Genomic DNA, 21262 nt, shown 5'->3' on the forward strand with positions numbered 1-21262 from the left:
TCATTCTAGTACAACAACAATTGCCAATTTCTGGGTCTGCACAAAAGAATATTGGGTCAAAGTTTCCTAGTTGTTAGGGTCATATCCTCCACTTGGGTTTGATCTAGCTTGCTTGTGCAAGCTCACGTGCACTTGTTCCTTTCTATATGTACTCCTTATAGCTCATAATTTAATAAAATGGCTCAACTTATTTTCCCATCTTCTTGGTGTTTTTGATGGTGCATGCGTGTTTATGATTTATTTGCTATGGCCTAGTTCATGTGTATGTTATTAGCTATAAATTTCAATTTGGAACATTACAACCTTTCTAGGAACAAGAATCAATTTTGGAATCGCATGAACATCCTTGACTATGGCACAATTTGATAGGAGAAAGAGACTGATAATAGTGTTGTAATATCTCCTCTCCTAACTATTGAAAGAGATCATGTTGGATAGATTGGTTATATTAAATTGATCCTCTCTTTTATGCCACAAACCAACAAAAAGTGCCTCGCTTCAATGAGAGAAATGTTGTTGGGAATGAGCAGTAATATTTGAACCGAACCAACCCCACGAAATGCTGATAATGCAAACTATAAAAGATAATGCAGCCTCCACACTCCATGGACATGAGTTGTACCCGTGGCTTGGCCAAAACAAGTGAATAAAGTCTCGAATGGCTAAGTAGAACTGTTATGCCCTCATCAAATAATTCAACAGTGTGGCAATGAGATGGATCTTCAACAATAAGTCCCTGTGAAAGATCTGAGTGATCTTTCCTCCTTATTAGTGAATGTGCATTTGTTTCAACACCAAAACCAACCCAAATCAATTCTCCTGTATGCCCAATGTGAGAAACCACAACGATCTCCCCAACTTATTGGCTAGAGTTGAATTTTTCAAAACCAAAAACAGAATGGTCTTAGGGTTTCTTCCAAGGGTTTGAAGCCAATTTTTTTTGAAGAACAATAAAATAATCAGATATGCTCTAAGAGTGAGATCCAATCTCTCTTTTATCATCAGAATACCATGGATCTCTCTTTTATAACCTTTTTCTCTTTAACCCCTTTCTTTTGCATTTCCCACTTAATTAAATATAAAGTGACTTTATAAAGTTTTTTTTTTTTTTTTAATCCCATAGTCACTTAATAACAACCTTTTAATTTAATTATTCAATGTGACTTTTAGATGTTGCTTTTTCACCCAAATGACATTTACGCAATTAAATTAATTGATTCATTTTTTACCGACTATAGCCTACGAGAATCAAATATGATACTAAGTCATTCTCCAAAAGTGATCATTTCGAAAGGGACATCACAATATTCCCTTCCTGATATTAATTACCCTCAAGCAATCCAGAACCTACATATCAATACCAAGATCCCAAATATGCCTGTAGAATTCTCCAAAATGTATTTTTTGTACCATCCTAATACAATTGAACCCAACATCATTGTCACACTCTACCATAACACAAATAAATCCACTATAATGTAAACCATCCCTCATAAAAATCGTTGGATCCGAAGGTCACATTGGGAAATTCACATTCTCATTACCTGAAGAATTCCACCCAATATTTGTTTCATTTCTATGCATCCTAATATTGTATCCACCTTGAAAACATTAACCGATATTCTCTCAAGTTATGAATTCACATTTGAAAGGAGAAAGCACCTCATCCCAAGGTGATGTATAAAATCCCTTGTGCCAACCATCCTTCCCGTCTTGATGGAAACCAAACTTTTGTTCTAGGAAGGATCTTATTGTAGCTAGTCGTTGCCCTAGCTAATATCAATAGATTGGATATAAAGAAAGAGTCTTTTTACTATTATCCACTATCTACCCCATAACTTTACCATCAATGGGCCACTAGTTCCTCACTAAGATTGGCAAAGGCTAATGTTTTTGCAGTCCCATCAAATTTATTGACTGCTAAACGCCAAAGCGTTCCCCTAGCACCAAATGTGAGAGTTTCACTTAACCCAACTATAATTTCTACTTGCAGTACTTTATCATTTTGATCAATAGGACTAATCGTGTGTAATACAAACGACAGTTGAGGAGAAAGAATTTCCTGGGTCAAGACAGAAATAACTGCTTCTCTTTATGGTACCCCAACAATTCTTTGGCTAAGGACAACTCTCCGTGTGTATAATGATGCCCATACTTGTGCAACTGCACTTTCAAACCTCTTAGGGTGAAAATCTGATCTAAAATGGAGCAGATTAGTAATGGTGTGCTAATTCCCCATTCAGAATAACACCAAAGATACTTATCATTTGCTTATCAAGTGCTTAAGGATTGATCGTGTTTGCTTAATTAACTGATTCCCATGAGAGTTTCTTATGTAAATGTTATAAACAATTTAACATAAACTAGAAACTGAATAATAGCAAAATAACAACAAAGAACATCAAAATACAATACACAACACATAGATTTGATGACGAGTTCACCCCTCCTGGGCTACGTCTCCTTGGTCCAGCTTCCAATGCTTCGGCCTCTTTATAATGCTCAAAATTACAACAAACGTGTATTTAGAATGCTCAAAATGACTTTGAAACCCATCTCAATGAGTTTAGAGTACTAAAAATGGCTATCTAGCCTTGTTTTGCATCCAATTTGGATAAGAACTGAAGAATTTATGAGTTCTCCTAGTTCTCCCACTATTTGTTCGACAAATTGCTCCAAAACCGACATAATCCTACAAATTCGCTCCAAAATCCACTAACTAAGCGCGAATTTGGCCGCGCTGTGGGCCATAACCTGTCGATCATATCACAAACCACAATCGGACTAGAAACCTGGCGGATGGTCTTGTAAACAAAGCGACAATTATGCGATGCGATATTGGCAGACCTGATGGGAACTTAAATTGTGGCTCATAAATGTATCGCTTTAGGGAACTTATCGCTCATCACAATCGGTGAGGTTTGGTGGGCTGAAGGTCTTGTTAACATGGCGAAATGTTGCGATAGCGATATCACGGACCCGACGGGAGTATAAACTGTAACATATAAAATATCACGTCCAGGGTCTTATCTTTATCAGAACTCATCGTATTTTGCTATCGGCAGATAATTCCTGTATCATATATATATTGGCGAGTACTGGGTGCGATATGCGATTACGATATATCACATCACAACCTTGACTGTGCTGGGGGCCAATTCTATAACTCCTCCTTTGCTACGATTGCGATATGCGATATCGCAATCGGAACTGCCTGGGGGCTGATTCTTAACCCGATCCACCTGCGATATGTGATATGTGAGGGCCAATGGAAGCCTATCGCTTGGTGCCTACTCATTCACTGGGATCTTTTCCACGTCATCCAATCCTGTCATGTAGACAAGTCAAACTTGAACTTTGACTTGCTCTAACTTTTGCATACGAGTTCAAATTTAAGTGCCGCTCACACCATTGGATTCATAATGATGAGCTCTTCGATATGAAGCTGAGTTTAACAAGATTCTGGCACTTTTATTTTTGAGCATAAACTTGAGCACCTGATCACTCCTCCCCACTGGAAGCCTTTTGGACCCCAAAAGATTATATTCAATTATTGAACATATGAGGGTACTGTTCCCTCACCTTCCCCTCTTCAATCCATTTGGCCTTTGATGGATTTGTACCTTTGAGACCCACTCAAAGATAATCAAAATTTCCCCTTTGATGACCTCATTCTTATGTCAAGTATGGTGTCTCGCTGAAGCTCATCAAGAAATTCTGGAGAAAATCTTCAATTGATGGAATTTGTATACTTTCTCCTTGATCTTCAATCAAAGGAGGCTCATACAATCTCAAATTTTCAACATTAACAACGGAATAAATTTGCATATATGAAGGCAAATCAAGCTTGAAAGCATTATTACCAATCTTTTCCAGAATTTTAAATGGACCATAACGGATTGGTTTCAATTTTTTACCTTCACCTTAAAGCCTTTCCTTGCTAATGTATAGCCAAACTTCATCACCTACTTGAAACTGATGATCCACATGATGCTTATCATGCCTTGCTTTATACTTGCCTTGACTCTTTTCTAGTTGTTCTTGAACTGTTTGGTGAATCAACTAAATTTTCTCAATGAATTTCTTTGCTCTGTCTATGTCGCTATGTCCATCTACAACTACATATTTCTCAAAGATGAAATCCAAAGGCAATTTAGGCAAATAACCAAGACATGCCTCAAAAGGCGAAGTTAGAGTAGAAGAGTGTTTTGCTTAGTTGTAAGCATGCTGAATATAATGCAACTGTTCATCCCACAACTTAGGATGTTTGCTACAATATCCTCTTAGCAAATGAATAACTATCCTGTTAACCACTTCAGTTTGACCATCTATTTGCGGATGGAAGGTTGTAATTTTCTTCAACTTGGTGTCCATCAAGTTCCATAAACTTGACCAAAAATTCCCAACAAATCGAGAATCATGATCACTTACAATAGAAGTAGGTAATCCAAAATGAACCCATACATTTTGAAAGAAAAGTTGAGCTATTTGTTCAGCTGTAATTTGTTTTTTACAAGGCATTAATATGCACATCTTGCTGAACCTATCCACAACTACGTACAAATAATCATGACCTTTTCTTGATAAAGGAAGACCTCCTACAAAATCCATAGAAACACTCTCCCATGGATGTAAAGACACTGGAAATGGTGTGTAAAATCCTAGTTTCCTATTAATAGGCTTACTGACTGCACACAATGAACAACCTCTGATAAAACGTGACACATTTTCAAGCATACGAGGCCAGTACAAATACCTTTGTAGATTTGCCACTGTTTTACTTACACCGAAATGTCCAGCAATAAGAGAAGTGTGCGCTTCCCTAGTGACATTTACTCTCTCTCCCTGTGGAACACAAAATTTTCCCAAATGATACAACAGATTATCATGTACATGGTAGTCTAATTCCTCAACTTGGTGGCCTTGACTCAAGTTTTAATATACCTCTTGAAAGTCAACATCATGTGCGTATTGTTCAACATAACTTTCAGGAAAAATAGAATTATTCTTGAGTAAAATGGATACATTAACAACCAGTCTAGAAAGCATATCAACAACTCTATTATGAATACCTTTCTTGTACCTAATTACCAAGTGCAATTGCTGTAAGAATCCCATCCAGTAAAAGTGCCTTGATTGTTGCAATTTTGTTTGAGATTGCAGATATTGCAAAGGTTGATGATCGGTGTGAATAATGGTTTCTTTTCCCATCAAGTAATGCTTCCATTTCTTCACACTTTGCACCAATGCGTAAATATCTTTATCATATGTAGGATAGTGAATAAAAACACAATTAAAAATCTCAGAATGCAATGAACTGGGCTTACCATGCTGTAAAAGAACTACACCCATGGCGTAGTCACTTGCATATGCTTATATTTCAAATGGTTGTTTCAAATACGTCAATGCTAAAATTAGGGCTGAACTAATATTTTGTTTTAAAGCATCGAATGTTTTTTATTGTTTACCTCCACACTGGAAGACAACCTTCATGCTGGTCAAAGCATGTAGTGGAGCTGCTATGGAAGAGAAATTGGCAATGAACTTCCTCCAGTACTGCGCTGCTCTTAGGAAACTCCTTACTTCTGTGACTGATTTGGGTATTTGCCAATTCACAATGACCGAAACTTTAGAAGGGCCAATCTTCAGCTCACCTCCTCCAACTATGTGGCCTAAATACACTAAGGAATTTTTCCCGAATTCACATTTAGACATCTTCACAAATTATTCTTTTCTCAAGACATCCAACACTTTCATCACATGCTTGACATGTTCTTCTTGTGATTTGTTGAATATCAAAATATCATCTAAATAGACAATTACAAACTTATCAAGAAAGGATCTTAAAACATCATTCATAACTCTCATGAATGTAGCTGGAGTGTTGCAAAGACCAAACAACATAACCAGCCACTCAAAAAAATCATTGTTTGGTTTTAAAAGCAGTCTTCCAAATAGCCTCCTCAACTATTCTAACTTGATGATATCCACTTATCAAGTCTAATTTAGTGAAATATTTTTCATTCTTCAACTGATCTAGAAAATCATCTATTCTGGGTAGTGGGTATCGATTCTTTATGGTAATTTTGTTCAAAGCTCGATAATCTACACACATGTGGCAGGTTCCATCTTTCTTGGGTACCAAAACAATTGGTGAACCACATGGCGAAGTAGAGGGACGAATTACACCTTTATCTAACAATTCCTGGACTTGTTTCTTAATTTCTAAAATTTCCAGAATTGACATTCGATACATACCAATGTTTGGGAGTGGACAGTCTTGCTGTAGCTGAATTTCGTGCTAAATTCTCCTTTTTGGTGGCAATCCCTTTGGTTCTTGAAACATATCTCCATATTGATTGACCACATCAACCAATTCAACTTTCATCTTCACGTCATAGCCTGCAAAGGATTCATGCTTTGTATCATTCTTCTGCTTGATCATAAGGAGCACGAGATTCTTGTTGTAATTGACCAGTCACTTCATTTGCCCTGCGCTTGCCAAAGACAGATTAAGCTTCCTACGATGGGATTTCACAATATACTCCACTCCATTTTTGAGCAAATTTTATTTGTTCTCAAATCTATTGAAAACAACTTTCCTGTCATACATATACGGGCTTCCCAACACAATTCCAGAGATATCCAGTGGCACTACATCTAATTCGACTTCATCAATGAAATTGGCAGTAATAAAAAACCTGAAAATGCATTTCCTTGCGACCTGAAGATTTGCATCCTTGGTTATCCAACCCAATAGATACAGTTTATGATGAGGCACGGTTTCCAGATTCAATTTCTTTACCAAGTTTGTAGAAATTAAATTTTCCTAAGATCCACTGTCAAACATCATATCAATCTTGGTGTGTTTGGAAATAACTCGGATATGGAACAACTCAATTCTCTTTTCCTCATTTGAAGCATTATTTGTTGCGCTGGTGCTTGCCATGGCTTCCTCTTTGCTTGATTTTGCCATGGCTTTTCCCTTTGTGATTGTGGCTGTAATCTTTGATTCATCACTTGAGTCAGAACCCTAGTCTTGTTGTACAACAATGTTTGTCTTTTGTTTCCCTTTATTGTTAGATTTCTTCGGTCTTAATTCAGGATGAAACTTCCAGCATTGTGTTTCATCATGACCATCTTTGGAACAATTCTTGCACACGGGTTTCTCCCCTTCTTTCTTAACAAAATAATTTTTCTTTTGCTTTCCTTTAAATTTCTTTCATTTTTGACCACTATGGAATGACTTCTTCTTACCTTCTTCCTATACATTTTCCCCTCTTGCTTCGAGGTGTGTAGCTTGAACACAGACCTCATCAAGATTCATGGGATTAAACATAAGAATGGTATGTCGAAGATATATATGAAAACCTCCTATATATTTTAGCAAAGTATCTTGTGACTGGAAATATACTCCTAGCATGAGAGCTCTTTTCCTAAACTCTTGAGTATACTCTTGCACATTTTGACCTTTTAACTGTTCGAAATTTTTCCAATGCATGATAGATTTTTGCATATGGGATAGCATCAATGAAATCAGACCAAGTAATAGAGATTTTACTGTGTTTTTTATCTCGTCTTGAGTCCCTTATTCCCACCATACAAGTGCCGCACCCTCCATTCTCAATGAAGCCAACTAAATTTTGATATTATCCTCTTGAAGGTTCTAAATTCTACTATACACCTCCAACTGACGAATCCAGTTATCCAACTTTTCTACATTAACTTCTCCATTGTACATAGGCAACTCAAATTTAACATCAAGCTTTAGAAAAGGTGATTTACCAGTTCCTTTGCATAATGATGAATAATATGAGTAAGGGTTGTATTAGTGGAAGAGTGTGAATATGCTTGTGAAGTAGAAGATGAAGAATATGGTGGAGAGGGTGGAGGTTTGTCTCCATTCCCATTACCTCCTTTTCCATTACCTCCTCCTGAATATCCTTCTCCTTTGGGAGGTTTGGTACTTTCTACTTGCAATCTGCTATTCCTCTCTTCATAGAGGACCTTCACCATCTCTATCATATCAAAGAAATCCTTTATGAAGGACTTCTCATCTTCTGTCATGATAGGTTCTCCTTCATGAGACATGGTCTCTGAAGGCTCAAATGCAACTTGAGGCTAAATTGGTGTAGAAGACTTTGGCAACCTTGCTCTTCTTCCACTTGACCCAACTTCAGGGTTTCCAAGTTTATGCTCAAAAATCAAAGTGCTAGAATCTTGTTAAACTCAACTTTAGATCGAAGAGCTCATCATTCTGAATCCAACAGTGTGAATGACACTCAAATCCGAGCTCGTATGCAAAAGTTAGAGCAAGTCAAAGTTCAAGTTCCAATGCCTTCGCGGCCATGGGAGAATAAAACTAGTGCTCAAGTTCCTAGTGGTGTGATCAGGTGATCAAGTTTATGTCAAAAATCAAAGTGTCAGAATCTTGCTAAAATCAACTTCAAATCGAAGAGGCCGTCATCCAAAACTAGGATCATAAACATATTTATGGTTCTATTGCACCTGAGCATAAACTAGGATTGTACACACCACTTCTAGTTCCTTCACGTCCATGGGAGAGTGTATCTATGGATTTTGTAGGAGGTCTTCCTTTATCAAGAAAAGATCATGATTATTTGTATGTAGTTGTGGATAGGTTCAACACGATGTGCATATTAATTCCTTTTAAAAAACAAATGATAGCTGAAAAAACAACTCAACTTTTCTTTCAAATGTATGGGTTCATTTTGGATTACCTACTTCTATTGTAAGTGATCGTGATTCCCGATTTGTTGGGAATTTTTGGTCAAGTTTATGGAACTTGATGGACACCAAGTTGAAGTGAAGTATATCCTTCCATCCGCAAACAGATGGTCAAACTGAAGTGGTTCACATGAGAATTATTCATTTCCTAAGAGGATATTGCATCAAACATCCTAAGTTGTGGGATGAACAGTTGCATTATTTTCAACATGTTACAACCGAGAAACACAATCTTCTACTCTAACTTTGCATTTTGAGGCATGTCTTGGCTATTTGCCTAAATCACATTTGGATTTCATCTTTGAGAAATATGTAGACGTAGATGGACATAGCAACATAGACAAAGAAAATAAATTCATTGAGCAAATTCAGTTGATTCACCAAATAGAAAAAAGCATTTGATACTTTAAAACATAAGATCAGTTCAACACCAGTTTTAGCATTATCAGATTTGAAACAACCATTTGAAATACAAATAGATACAAGTGACTACGCCATGGGTGCAATTCTTTTACAACATGGTAAGCCCATTTCATTTCATTATGAGATTTTTAATGGTGTTGTTATTAACTATCCTGCATACGATAAAGAGCTTTACACATTGGTGCAAAGTGTGAAGAAATGTAAGCATTACTTGATGAGCTTCAACAAGACACCATACTTGACAAAATAATGAGGTCATCAAAGAGGGGAAATTTTGATTATCTTTGAGCGGGTCTCAAAGGTACAAATCCATCAAAGGCCAAATGCATTGAAAAGGGGAAGGTGAGGGAACAATACCCTCATTTGTTAAATAATTGAATATAATATTTTGGGGTCCAAAAGGCTTCTAGTGGGGAGGAGTGATCAGGTGCTCAAGTTTATGCTCAAAAATAAAAGTGTTAGAATCTTGTTAAACTCATTCTAAATCGTCATTCTAAATCCAATGGTGTGAACAACACTCAAATCTGAACTCGTATGCAAAAGTTAGAGCAAGTCAAAGTTCAAGTTTGACTTGTTTACATGACATGATTGAATGACGTGGCAAAGGTCCCAATGAATGAGGATGTGCCAAGTGGTAGGCCGCCATTGGCCCTCGCATATAGCATATTGCAGGTGGACTAGGTTAAGAATCGGCCCCCAGGCAGTGCCAATTACGATTTGTTATATCGCATATCGCAATCGCAAGAAAGGAGGAGTTATAGAATTGGCCCCCAACACAATCAAGGTTGCGATGCGATATATCGTAATCGCATATCGCACCCAATACCCACCGATATATATATATATATATATAGATATAGATATATATAGATATATCTATGAAATAAGACCCCATATGTGATATTTTATATGTTTCAGTTTATACTCCCTTCGGGTCCATCAATATCGCATCACACAATTGCCACTTTGTTTACAAGACCATTCGTCGTGTTTTTACGCTGATTGTGATTTTCAATACGACCGACAGGTTATGGCTCGCGACGCGGCCAAATTCTCACTCAGTTAGTGGATTTTGGAGCGAATTTGTAGGATTATGTCGGTTTTGGAGCAATTTGTGGAACAAATAGTGGGAGAACTAGGAGAAGTCATAACTTCTTCAGTTCTTATCCAAATTGGATGAAAAAAGAGGCTAGATAGCCATTTTTTAGTATTTTGAACTCATTGAGACAGGTTTCATAGGAATTTTGATCATTGTAAACACATTTTTGTTGTAATTTTAAGCATAATAGAGAGACCCAAGCATTGGAAGCTGGACCAAAGAGACGTAGCCTAGGTGGGGTGAATTCCTCATCAACTCTTTGTGTTGTGTGTTGTGTGTTGTATTTTGATGTTGTTTGTTGTTATTTTGTTGTTGTTCAATTTCCGGTTTATGTTAAATTGTTTATAACATTTACATAAGAAACTCTCACGGGAATCAGTTAATTAAACAAACATGGTGAATCCTTAAGCACTTGATAAGCAAATGATCTGAAATGGAGCAGATTAGTAATGTTCTGTTAATTCCCCATTCAGAATAAAACCCAAGATGCTTATCATTTGCTTATCAAGTGCTTAAGGATTCACCATGTTTTCTTAATTAATTGATTCCCATGAGAGTTTCTTATGTAAATGTTATAATTTTTTTAACATAAACTAGAAATTGAACAATAACAAAATAACATCAAAGAACATAAAAATACAACACATAACACAGAGATTTGATGACAAGTTCAACCCTCCTGGGCTATGTCTCTTTGGTCCAGCTTCAAATGCTTGGGCCTCTCTATTATGCTCAAAATTACAACAAAAGTGTGTTTACAATGCTCAAAATGCCTCTGAAACCTGTCTCAATGAGTTCAGAATACTAAAAAATGTCTATCTAGACTCTTTTTGCATCCAATTTGAATAAGAACTGAAGAAGTTATGGCTTCTCCTAGTTCTCCCACTATTTGTTCCACAAATTGCTCCAAAACCGACATACCATTCTTATGTTTAATCCCACGAATCTTGATGAGGTATGTGTTCAAGCTACACACCTCGAAGCAAGAGGGAAAATTGTACAAGAAGAAGGTAAGAAGAAGCCATTCTAGAGTGGTGAAAAAGGAAAGAAATTTAAAGGAAAACAAAAGACCAAAGAAATCTAACAATAAAAGAAAACATAAGACGAACATTGTTGTACAACAAGACTTGGGTTCTGACTCAAGTGATGAATCAAAGATTGCAGCCACAATCACTAAGGGAAAAGTTGTGGCAAAAGCAAGAAAAGAGGAAGCCGTGGCAAGCACCAGTGCAACAAATAACTCCAATAACGCTTCAAATGAGGAAAACAAAATTGATTTGTTCCATATCCGAGTTATTTCCAAACACACCAAGATTGATACGCTGTTTGACAGTGGATCTCAGGAAAATTTAATTTCTACAGACTTGGTCAAGAAATTGAATCTGGAAACTGTGCCTCATCATAAACTGTATCTGTTGGGTTGGATAACCAAGGATGCAAATATTCAGGTCACAAGGAAATGTGTTTTTAGGTTTGCTATTATTTCCAATTTCGTTGATGAAGATGAATTAGATGTAGTGCCATTGGATATTTATGGAATTGTGTTTAGAAGCCCATATCTATATGACAGGAAAGTTGTTTTCCATAGATTTGAGAACAAATATCATTTGTTCAAAGATGGAGTGGAGTATATTGTGAGATCCCATCGTAGGAAGCTTAATCTATCTTTGGCAAGTGCAAGGAAAATGAAGCGACTGGTCAATTCCAACAAGAATCTCATGCTCCTTATGATCAAGCAGAAGAATGACAGAGAGCATGAATCCTTTGTAGGCTGTGATGTGAAGTTGAAGGATGAATCAGTTGATGTGGTCAATCAATATGGAGATATATTTCAAGAACCAAAGGGATTTCCACCAAAAGGAGAATTCAACACGACATTTAGCTATAGCAAGACTATCCACTCCCAAACATCGATATGTATCGAATGTCAATTCTAGAAAGTTTAGAAATTAAGAAACAAGTTCACGAATTGTTAGATAAAGGTGTAATTCGTCCCTCTACTTCGCCATGTGGTTCACCAATTGTTTTGGTACCCAAGAAAGATGGAACTTGGCGCATGTGTGTAGATTATCAAGCTTTGAACAAAATTACCATAAAGAATTGATACCCACTGCCCATAATAGATGATTTTCTAGATCAGTTGAAGAATGCAAAATATTTCACTAAATAAGACTTGAGAAGTGGATATCATCAAGTTAGAATAGCTGAGGAGGATATTTGGAAGACTTCTTTTAAAACCAAACAGGGATCGTTTGAGTGGCTGGTTATGATTTTCGGTCTTTGCAGTGCTCTAACGACATTCATGAGAGTTATGAATAACTTTTTAAGATCCTTTCTTGAAACCCCAGACACGATATTTTATATGTTGCAATTTATACTCCTGTTGGGTCTGCGATATCGCTATCGCAACATTCTGTCGTGTTAACAAGACCTTCAACCCACAAACATCGTTGATTGCGATGAGTGATAAGTTCCCGGATGTGATACATTTATGAGTCATAGTTTGATTTCCTGTCGGGTCCACCAATATCGCATCGCACAATTGCCGCTTTGTTTACAAGAACACCCCCCGGATTTTTACATGATTGCGATTTGTGATACGGTCGACAGGTTATGGCTCGCGGTGCGACCAAATTCTCTCTTAGTTAGTGGATTTTGGAGCGAATTTGTAGGATGATGTCGGTTTTAGAGAACTTTGTGGAACAAATAGTGGGAGAACTAGACGAAGTCATAACTTCTTCAGTTCTTATCCAAATTGGATGCTAAAAGAGGGTAGATAGCCATTTTTGAGTATTCTCAACTCATTGAGACAGGTTTCAGAGGCATTTTGAGCATTGTAAACACACTTTTGTTGTAATTTTGAGCATAATAGAGATGCCCAAACATTGGAAGTTGGACCAAGGAGACGTAGCCCAGGAGGGGTGAACTCCTCATCAAATCTCTGTGTTGTGTGTTGTATTTTGATGTTCTTTGCTGTTATTTTGCTGCTGTTCATTTTCTAGTTTATTTTAAATTGCTTATAGCATTTAAATAAGAAACTCTCATGGGAATTAGTTAATTAAGCAAACATGGTGAATAATTAAGCACTTGATAAGCAAATTTTAAGCATCTTTGGTTTTATTCTAAATGGGGAATTAGCACAACATTTCTAATCTGTTCTATTTCCTTACATTTGGAATAGAACCATAAATATCAGCTCTAGAAATACCAAGTAAATCCTCAACATTTGCACTTGATCTTACAATCAACCTTGCATCTAATGGAAAACACTTAACAATGCTTTCAATATTGGTGTTGGGTGGTCTTTGAGATGCAATAAATGCTTGCAATTCTAAGCATATGATATCCAGTTCACCCCCCTCTACTCTTGCCTTCTTAATCTTTTCAAGCATTGACTGAAACTTTTTCAAAGATTCACTAGATTCAATTTTTGATTCCATGGCTCCAAAGGGTATAACTCTTTCTTATAGAACACAAAATGATGCAGGAATACCCTGCTCATTATAAACCTTTGTGTACTCAATTGATCTAATGTGGCAAGCCACCCACATGAAGCATCCTTTGCACTAGAACTACCAATATCAACTTTTGAAAGTTATAGAATGACTCCTTCTGGACTTGCAACTACCTGGCTTCAAGAGAGTGAACTTATTTTGTCTAATCTAGTGTAAGATTGCATTTCTACTAATTTATTACCAACTATGCTTTCAACTAATGACAACTTCCTACCTGCAGTTACTAGCTCTTTCTTTCCATTAGATGAAGGCTTTGATACATGTACCATATCAGTTGATGCTTCCAACTTGATGTATTGCCTATTATATTTGTGAACTTCAATCATTTTCTCCTCATCTTCACATGTTAAAAATACCACCTTTTCTTATCGTGCTCTCACACCAATATGTGATAAATGAGGAGTTCTTGAAAAAGGATGACTCCGACAATATTTTATCCAACTTCTTTAACCTCTTCATAACCATCAACTTTGTTGACAAGTAGAATAACCAATCTTGAAACAATAACAGGAAAGGAACTTGGAAAAAAATTCTTTACCTTGATTAGAGTGCCAATAGACTTTCCAGGAACCAGAGTATCCCAACCTTGGCCTCATGATAATGATCAAACTACCTCCAGATATCCTTTCCTCCCCAACACTCATCATACTTTTCCAAGGACCAACAATAACACCACCAGTCCTACTTCTAGATATAGTTGGTGAAACATAAAGACCTCCTGACCCCTTTGTTATAGCCACAAATTGTTGTTTTTTTTTATTTCATGATTGTGATATAGCACAATAATTGTACCCTTTGGCCCTAGGCCATACTTGTGAATATCCACTGATATTGAAGTTACTCCTTGAACAATGAAATCAAACGGTGGAATTTGATACCCTAATTTGCGAGAAAAAGGAAGCACAAAACCTCCAAGGCATAGATCAACATGAAAGAAAATACCTTATTGCAAGGCCAAGTAAGCAAGCTCTTCGATGGGATCAATGAGACCATGATGAAAAATCGATGCAAAGCCAACAATCATAACCATATTCTTGTTCAAATAATGTTGGGTTATTTTTTAATCTACTTGCAAATATTCATTTATAGGGATATGCCACAACTTGATTTTAAGATATTGGGCAACTTTATCATATGAAAAATGAACAAATTATGGAATTATCAATTTTGGTTTCATAATTCCCTTCTTGACTTTCATATAATCTTGTGAAGAATTTACTGCAAGTAATATACTTTTTGTGTCTCCTGAAGACATATTACCAAAATCTTGTCCTCCATATGCCTTTTCTCTACTACCAAACATGCTAGCTGTCATTGCTACCACCTCACCCTTGCCACAACTATGTTATGTTGACCTTTTGAAAGCAATTTCATTAACTTCTCCAGAACCTCCACAAATCTTCCCAACTCACGTTTACACTCCCCATGTCCTTTTCAGGGAAGACAAATTTTTTTCTCCTAAGTTTACTCCTATTGCCTTCATTATTTCTTGTACTAGAATAATTTTTTCCTTTATACCAACTAATAATTGAGATTCAAACACCCCATAATGCTCTAGAAATTTTGTTAGATTCTTGTTATATTTTTCAAAGCTTTCAACAATTCTAACATTTACTCCTGGTCATTAAAGGTTTTCATCTTTTTCATTTAAAGAACTAATTCCCAGCCACAACTAACTAAAATCACTTCTAAAAACGAATCTTAAACTGAAAGCCCCTAGATTGGCAATATGTGCAACTTTGATACCATTGTAATATCCCCTACTAAATTATCCTGACCAAACTTGCAAAACCTTTGATTTTTATCTTTCAAACATTTTGTCAAACACTTTGCATGTAAACCTTTCTTCAAACCCTTTACATGTAATCAAATAAGAAGCCTTTATCTTGTAAACATTTTGACAAATATTTTGAATGTAATCAAATTGGAAATATTTCTAACACAATGATCACACAAGAAAGATTACCATAGTAAAGAACTCAACAAAAAATATTCTGATTTGTTTTATTAATCCAACCTTTTATTACAATATAGGGCAACCTTTTTAGGAACAAGAATCAATTCTGGGAATCACATGAACAACCTTGACTGTGGCACAATTTGATAGGAGAAAGAGAATGATAACAATGTTGGAATATTCCCTCTCCTAACTGTTGAAAGAGATCATGCTAGATAGATTGGTTATAGTAGATCGATCCTCCTTTTTATGCCAAAAACCAACAAAAAGTGCCTTACTTTGATGAGATATAGTGTTGGGAATGAGCAACAAGATCTAAACCGAAGCGAACCCTCTAAATGTTGATAATGCAACCTGTAAATGACAATTCAGTGTCCACACTCCACAAACTCAAGGTGTACCTGCTTGTCCAAAACAAGTGAATAAACCCTTGAATGGTTGAGTATAACTGCTATGCCCTCCTCCATGGTTTTCCAATGAGATGGATCTTCAACAATAAGCACATGTGAAAGATCTAAGAGATCTTTCCCCCTGATCAACTACGATGTATTTGTTTCACCCCTGAAACTAACCCAAATTGAATCCCTTGTACACCTAATGTGAGAAACCAAAATGATATCTCCAACTTATTGGCTAGGGTTGAATCTTTCACAACCAAAACCTAGATGTCGTTAGGGTTTCGTCCAAGGGATTGAAGCCAAAAACTTTCCAAAGAACAATAATATAATCAAGCATGTCCCAAGAGTGACCTCCAACCTCTCTTTTATCAACATAATACCATGGGTCATCAGAATACCACAAGTCTCTTTTTTATAACCTTTCTTCCCTTTGACCCTTCTTTTACCTTTTCCCACTGAATTAAATATAAAGTGAGTTTAGAAAGTTTTCCTTGATTTTTCTCCCATAATCACTTAATAACACCTTTTTAATTTGATTATTCAATGTCACTTTCAGATGTTGTTTTTTCACCCAAATGACATTTAAACAATTAAATTATTTGATCCCCTTTTTACCAACTATAGACTTCGGGAATCAAATAGGTTATTGAGTCATTCTCCATAAGTGATCATTTAGGAAGGAGCATTACAGAGTGCTACGGTACCCACTAGTATGGTTGTCTGAAAGGGGCAAGTATCTATTTCAGAAATCATATATGCACAAGTTAGAGCAGTAGCCATGGTGGATGAGATCATCAAGAATGATCTAAAAGGAAGCAAGGGCCTTAGTGACCAACAAATGAAGAATAACACATAAAATTAAACTCAATTGTTGGCTGCCACGAAACACCATGATTCATCACTTTTTCACAATTCGATCTTACTCTTGGATGATCACGAGCCAGTAGTTGCACCACTTAAGTCATATACATAGTTCCATGAAGATGAAGCTGAAAGGCCAAATTTTCAAGTGGGTTTGTCAGTTCATTCAATTGATGTTGATAAAGTTCAATAGAAACAATAACAACTCAACCATGCAGAATTGAATCAACATGAAACCTTGTAATTTTCTATCCCCACAATGGTTCAAGAACAATTTAATCAAATACCATTATTGTAAGATCCCAAACATAAAAAATCTTAATAGTTCTATCACATTTCAATGTTCTAATTAAAGATGCTTTCAATCAAACACTGAACACACAAGGGATCTAAAGATGCAACCTCTGATTTACCTTAATAAATGAAAACAAAGATACATGCCCATACAAATAACATTAGATCCCTGAGACTTGAGCCTGATGGAGCTACAGGAGCGCGCGGGTCTAGGTTAGCTCTTTAGGGTTTGCTGGCAGTCGCAGGCAGTCACGGTCTTCGGTTACCCATTTCCTCAACAGCCCCAACGGAGTCGTCCTCACGCCGTTTCCTCAGCCGCTACTGTCTGCCTCACCTGTTACCGTCATGGAAGGCCACATGGAGACGGACATTGTGGATTATTCCGCGGATCCATTCGAAGACCGCATCATTTTCGCCGCTCCGGTTATAGCCTCACAAACCGCCTCGGTTCACTGCTCACCGGTTACCTCGCCTGTGGTCGCGCACTCAAGCTCACTCACTAATCGCTCCATCCCTGATTTCACCCCGGTTTCCCCCCCTGGCCTTGATGCCCCTCCTCTTTCGCCCGGCACGGAACAACTCCTCGCTACGCTCTCGCCGCAGATCCTGTCTTTCGATCAGCCCCCGTTTCTACCCTCGGATCTTCCGGCCCCTCCTGTGGAATCCCCGGTTACGGGACCTCAAACCCTTCCCCCCTCTGGGATTCGGCCCTCCGGATGCTTTAGCACCCCGACGATCAATGTTAAACCCTCGAAGCCCATCCCCCCTGAAGGTGTAGCAAACCCCTTTGTCGATCACCCATCTGCACCTCGCACTAAGAAGAGGAAATCCAGGTGTATTAAGGCAACGACCAAAGATATTACTGTCTCCTTTGGTGATCCATCGACTCTCGGGGAAGCGGTGCCCATGGCCCATACGGTATTGGTAGGACATGTGAGGGGACGCGCCTACACAGCAAGCCGACTGACTCAATGGGTTAAGGAAATCTGGGGTGCCCTACTCAAAGAACTCCTGGAGGTACATGTTCTCCCCTGTGGGTGGTTCTCCCTCCATTTCAAAAAGGAGGACTACACGAATCTTGTTTTGGCGAAATATTGGCACATTGAAACTGCATCGGTCCTGTTAAAGAGGTGGAGTCCCCTCTTTGACCCAGAACGTGAACAGATCGGGGCAGGCCCCTTGTGGGTACGATTACCCGGATTACCATTATAGTATTGGAGTGAGGAGGCGCTCATCAAGATAGGAAATGCTCTGGGCACGTATCTAGATCATGACCGCACGTATGTTGAATACAGGAAGCGAACCCTAGCTCGTGTGCTGGTTCACCTGGACATGCGTGAAGGTTTAGAGGAGAAGATCACACTGCAATGGGGCAAATACAGCAGGACACAAATACTCGACTACGAAGGAGTTCCATTCCGCTGCAACCGCTGTCATCAAGTGGGACACCTATTTAAGGATTGTCCGCTGAACAAGAGTCCAGAGACGTCCCCAAAGATCTCTCCCATATCAGCACGAGAGGCAACCCCGATCATCTTACGTCCAGCTCAGGGGGAAGCATCTGCACAGGGGTCGCCAGTGAAGTCTGGAACGAAGGGGCCGGATCCGTCATCGCCCCCTATGACTAGGGCTCGGGCCGCTGCAGCTGCCGCACAGGCCTCGGGTACTGTTCTAATCCCTTCCTCCTTATCACTTGATAGCTCATCTGCATTTGTTTCATCATCTGCACCTTGCACTATGGCTCATTGTCCGTTATCGACTCCCCCTCTGTGTGCCTCTACTGCTCCACCTTCCGTGCCTCCACTCCCCTCCTCTTCATCTCAGTCATCCTCCTCGCGGACTTCCTCCCACCCATACTCTCTTCGCCCTCGTCCCCAGCTACCGGGCTCTCAGGGAGGCCTGGGCATTGTCCCTCTGGGTATGGGACCTCTGACGTCCAGAGGTAGAAAATCTGATCTCTCCAAAGCCATCTGGAGGGCCGGTGTGGAGGTCGCATCAGGCCGGCAGTCCACTATCGATGGGGTCCTTAGAGCAGCCACCACCCCTCGGGGCGGTCCTCCATGAAGTGCTTATCATTCAATTGCAGGGGCTTGGCTAGTGCCCCCAAAAAACTAGCCATCCGGAGGCTATTTGAGATTGAGCATCCTGACATTATCCTCCTCCAAGAGACTCTGGGCCCGGCAGAGGACATCTCTCACTGCTTAAACACTCTGGCTCCGAGATGGAAGTTCTTGGCCTCAGATGCCTCGGGTCGTTCGGGGGGTCTGGCGATCGGATACAACCCTAGATCAATCAGGATCGATTCATCCTGGGGTGGACAAGGATTCATGGGAGTGGACATCTTCGCTGCAGAACTTGGAAAAACATTCCGTATAGTGAATGTATATGGTCCTTGCCACCTCAGGGAGCCATTCTGGAGGCACCTGCTAAATCTCTCCTTATTAGCAGCGGACCATACCATCCTGGGGGGCGACCTAAATTTTTCTCTGGGCTTCCGTGAATCTTGGGGTTCCATGGCACAAGTGGATTCCATCACCGACTTTATGAGGAATTCCCTAGATCAGACAGATTTTATTGATATCCCCTTACAGAAGCCTATGCCTACGTGGAGGAACAGAAGGGTGGGAACTGCTGCATTGGCTCGAAGACTGGACAGATTCCTTCTTAAAGGACCCCTGATTCAGCAACTTCACCACTACAAACAATGGGTTGGATCTGGGGGATTATCAGATCACTCCCCTATCTTTCTGGAAATCCTAGGGCCTCACCATAAGCCAAAAGCCCCATTCAAATTCAATCATCTTTGGCTCCAAGATCAAGACTTCATAAAATTGGTCTCGGATTACTGGAAGGCTCATCCCATAAACAGAGAAGCATCATTGTCAAAGGGTTTCTGTAAGAATCTCTCGGAGCTAAAGCACATTGTCATAAATTGGGCCAAGGAGAAGAACAGAATGGATTCGGCCCAGCTCTCATCAGTTGAAGAAGAGTTGAGAACCCTGCTGGATGAGTGAAACCTGGGTTTCACCTCGGCCGGGGATAAGACTCGACTGATTGAGTTGGAAAATCAGAGGTCTACTCTGCTTAGACAAAGGGAGGAAAACCTCAGATTACGTAGCAGGGCTATTTGGCTGAAAGCAGGGGACGAGAACTCTAGATTTTTCCACAACTATGCTAAAGGAAGGAAAGTGGCCAACACTATCTGGAACCTTCCTATACCAGAAGGGGGCCTTGCAGACACTTTCAATAAACTCTCCCAGCTGGGTACCTCACACTTTAGGAGCCTGTACAGAAGCCCTCCTGGTTCAAACTTGGCAGAAATCATTGATGTGGCCACACACTTCCCCAGATATGTAAACGAGGATGACTCGACTGAACTCACGGCCCCGGTAACATTGGAGGAACTGGAAAGCACACTCAAGTGGTTCAAGAGAGACAAAAGCCCCGGCCCTGACGGTTGGTCCATCGAATTTTACCTAGCCTTCTATGACCTGCTGGGACAGGACCTGCTCAGTGTGATAGAGGAAAGCAGATCATCTGGGTGTTTATATCATGCCATAAACTCGACATTCATTGCTCTCATTCCTAAGTCTGACACCCCATCTTCATTTGATGATTTCCGCCCCATCTCACTCTGCAATGTACTCTACAAGATCATATCTAAGATTATTGCTAACCGGCTTAAACCTATCCTATCAACTCACATTGCTCCCCAACAATTTTCTTTCCTTGAGGATAGGCAGATTCATGAAGCAATTGGGTCTGCCCAGGAAGCCCTGCACTCTATCTGGTCCAAACATCTCAAGTGCACTCTCTTGAAAATCGATCTATCTAAAGCCTTCGATCGGGTCAGTTGGCTTTACATTAAGATGCTCCTTATTCACTTGGGTTTCCCTCTTCCTTTCATAAACTGGATCATGGCCTGTGTTGGAGAGGTAAATCCCCTCTACGGATAGAGGCGATCCCT

At 39.1% G+C, this 21262-nt stretch overlaps 1 protein-coding gene and 1 pseudogene across 1 annotated transcript; one reads left to right on the forward strand and one right to left on the reverse strand.

Moving 5' to 3' along the window:
- Positions 1-1626: 1626 nt before the first annotated feature.
- Positions 1627-14386, reverse strand: LOC149177714 (phosphoglucan, water dikinase, chloroplastic pseudogene; annotated as a pseudogene).
- A 4969-nt stretch (positions 14387-19355) lies between these two features.
- LOC149177715 (uncharacterized) lies at positions 19356-20309 on the forward strand. Its single transcript, XM_089421854.1, has one exon. It carries the CDS (start codon positions 19356-19358, stop codon positions 20307-20309), a length of 954 nt encoding a protein of 317 aa, XP_089277980.1.
- The last annotated feature ends 953 nt before the right edge of the window (positions 20310-21262 follow it).

This window comes from Pinus tabuliformis, chromosome 4_1, assembly GCF_031772625.1.
Source record: "Pinus tabuliformis cultivar Carrire ecotype Pingquan chromosome 4_1, CPIR1, whole genome shotgun sequence".
Lineage (NCBI taxonomy): Eukaryota > Viridiplantae > Streptophyta > Pinopsida > Pinales > Pinaceae > Pinus > Pinus tabuliformis.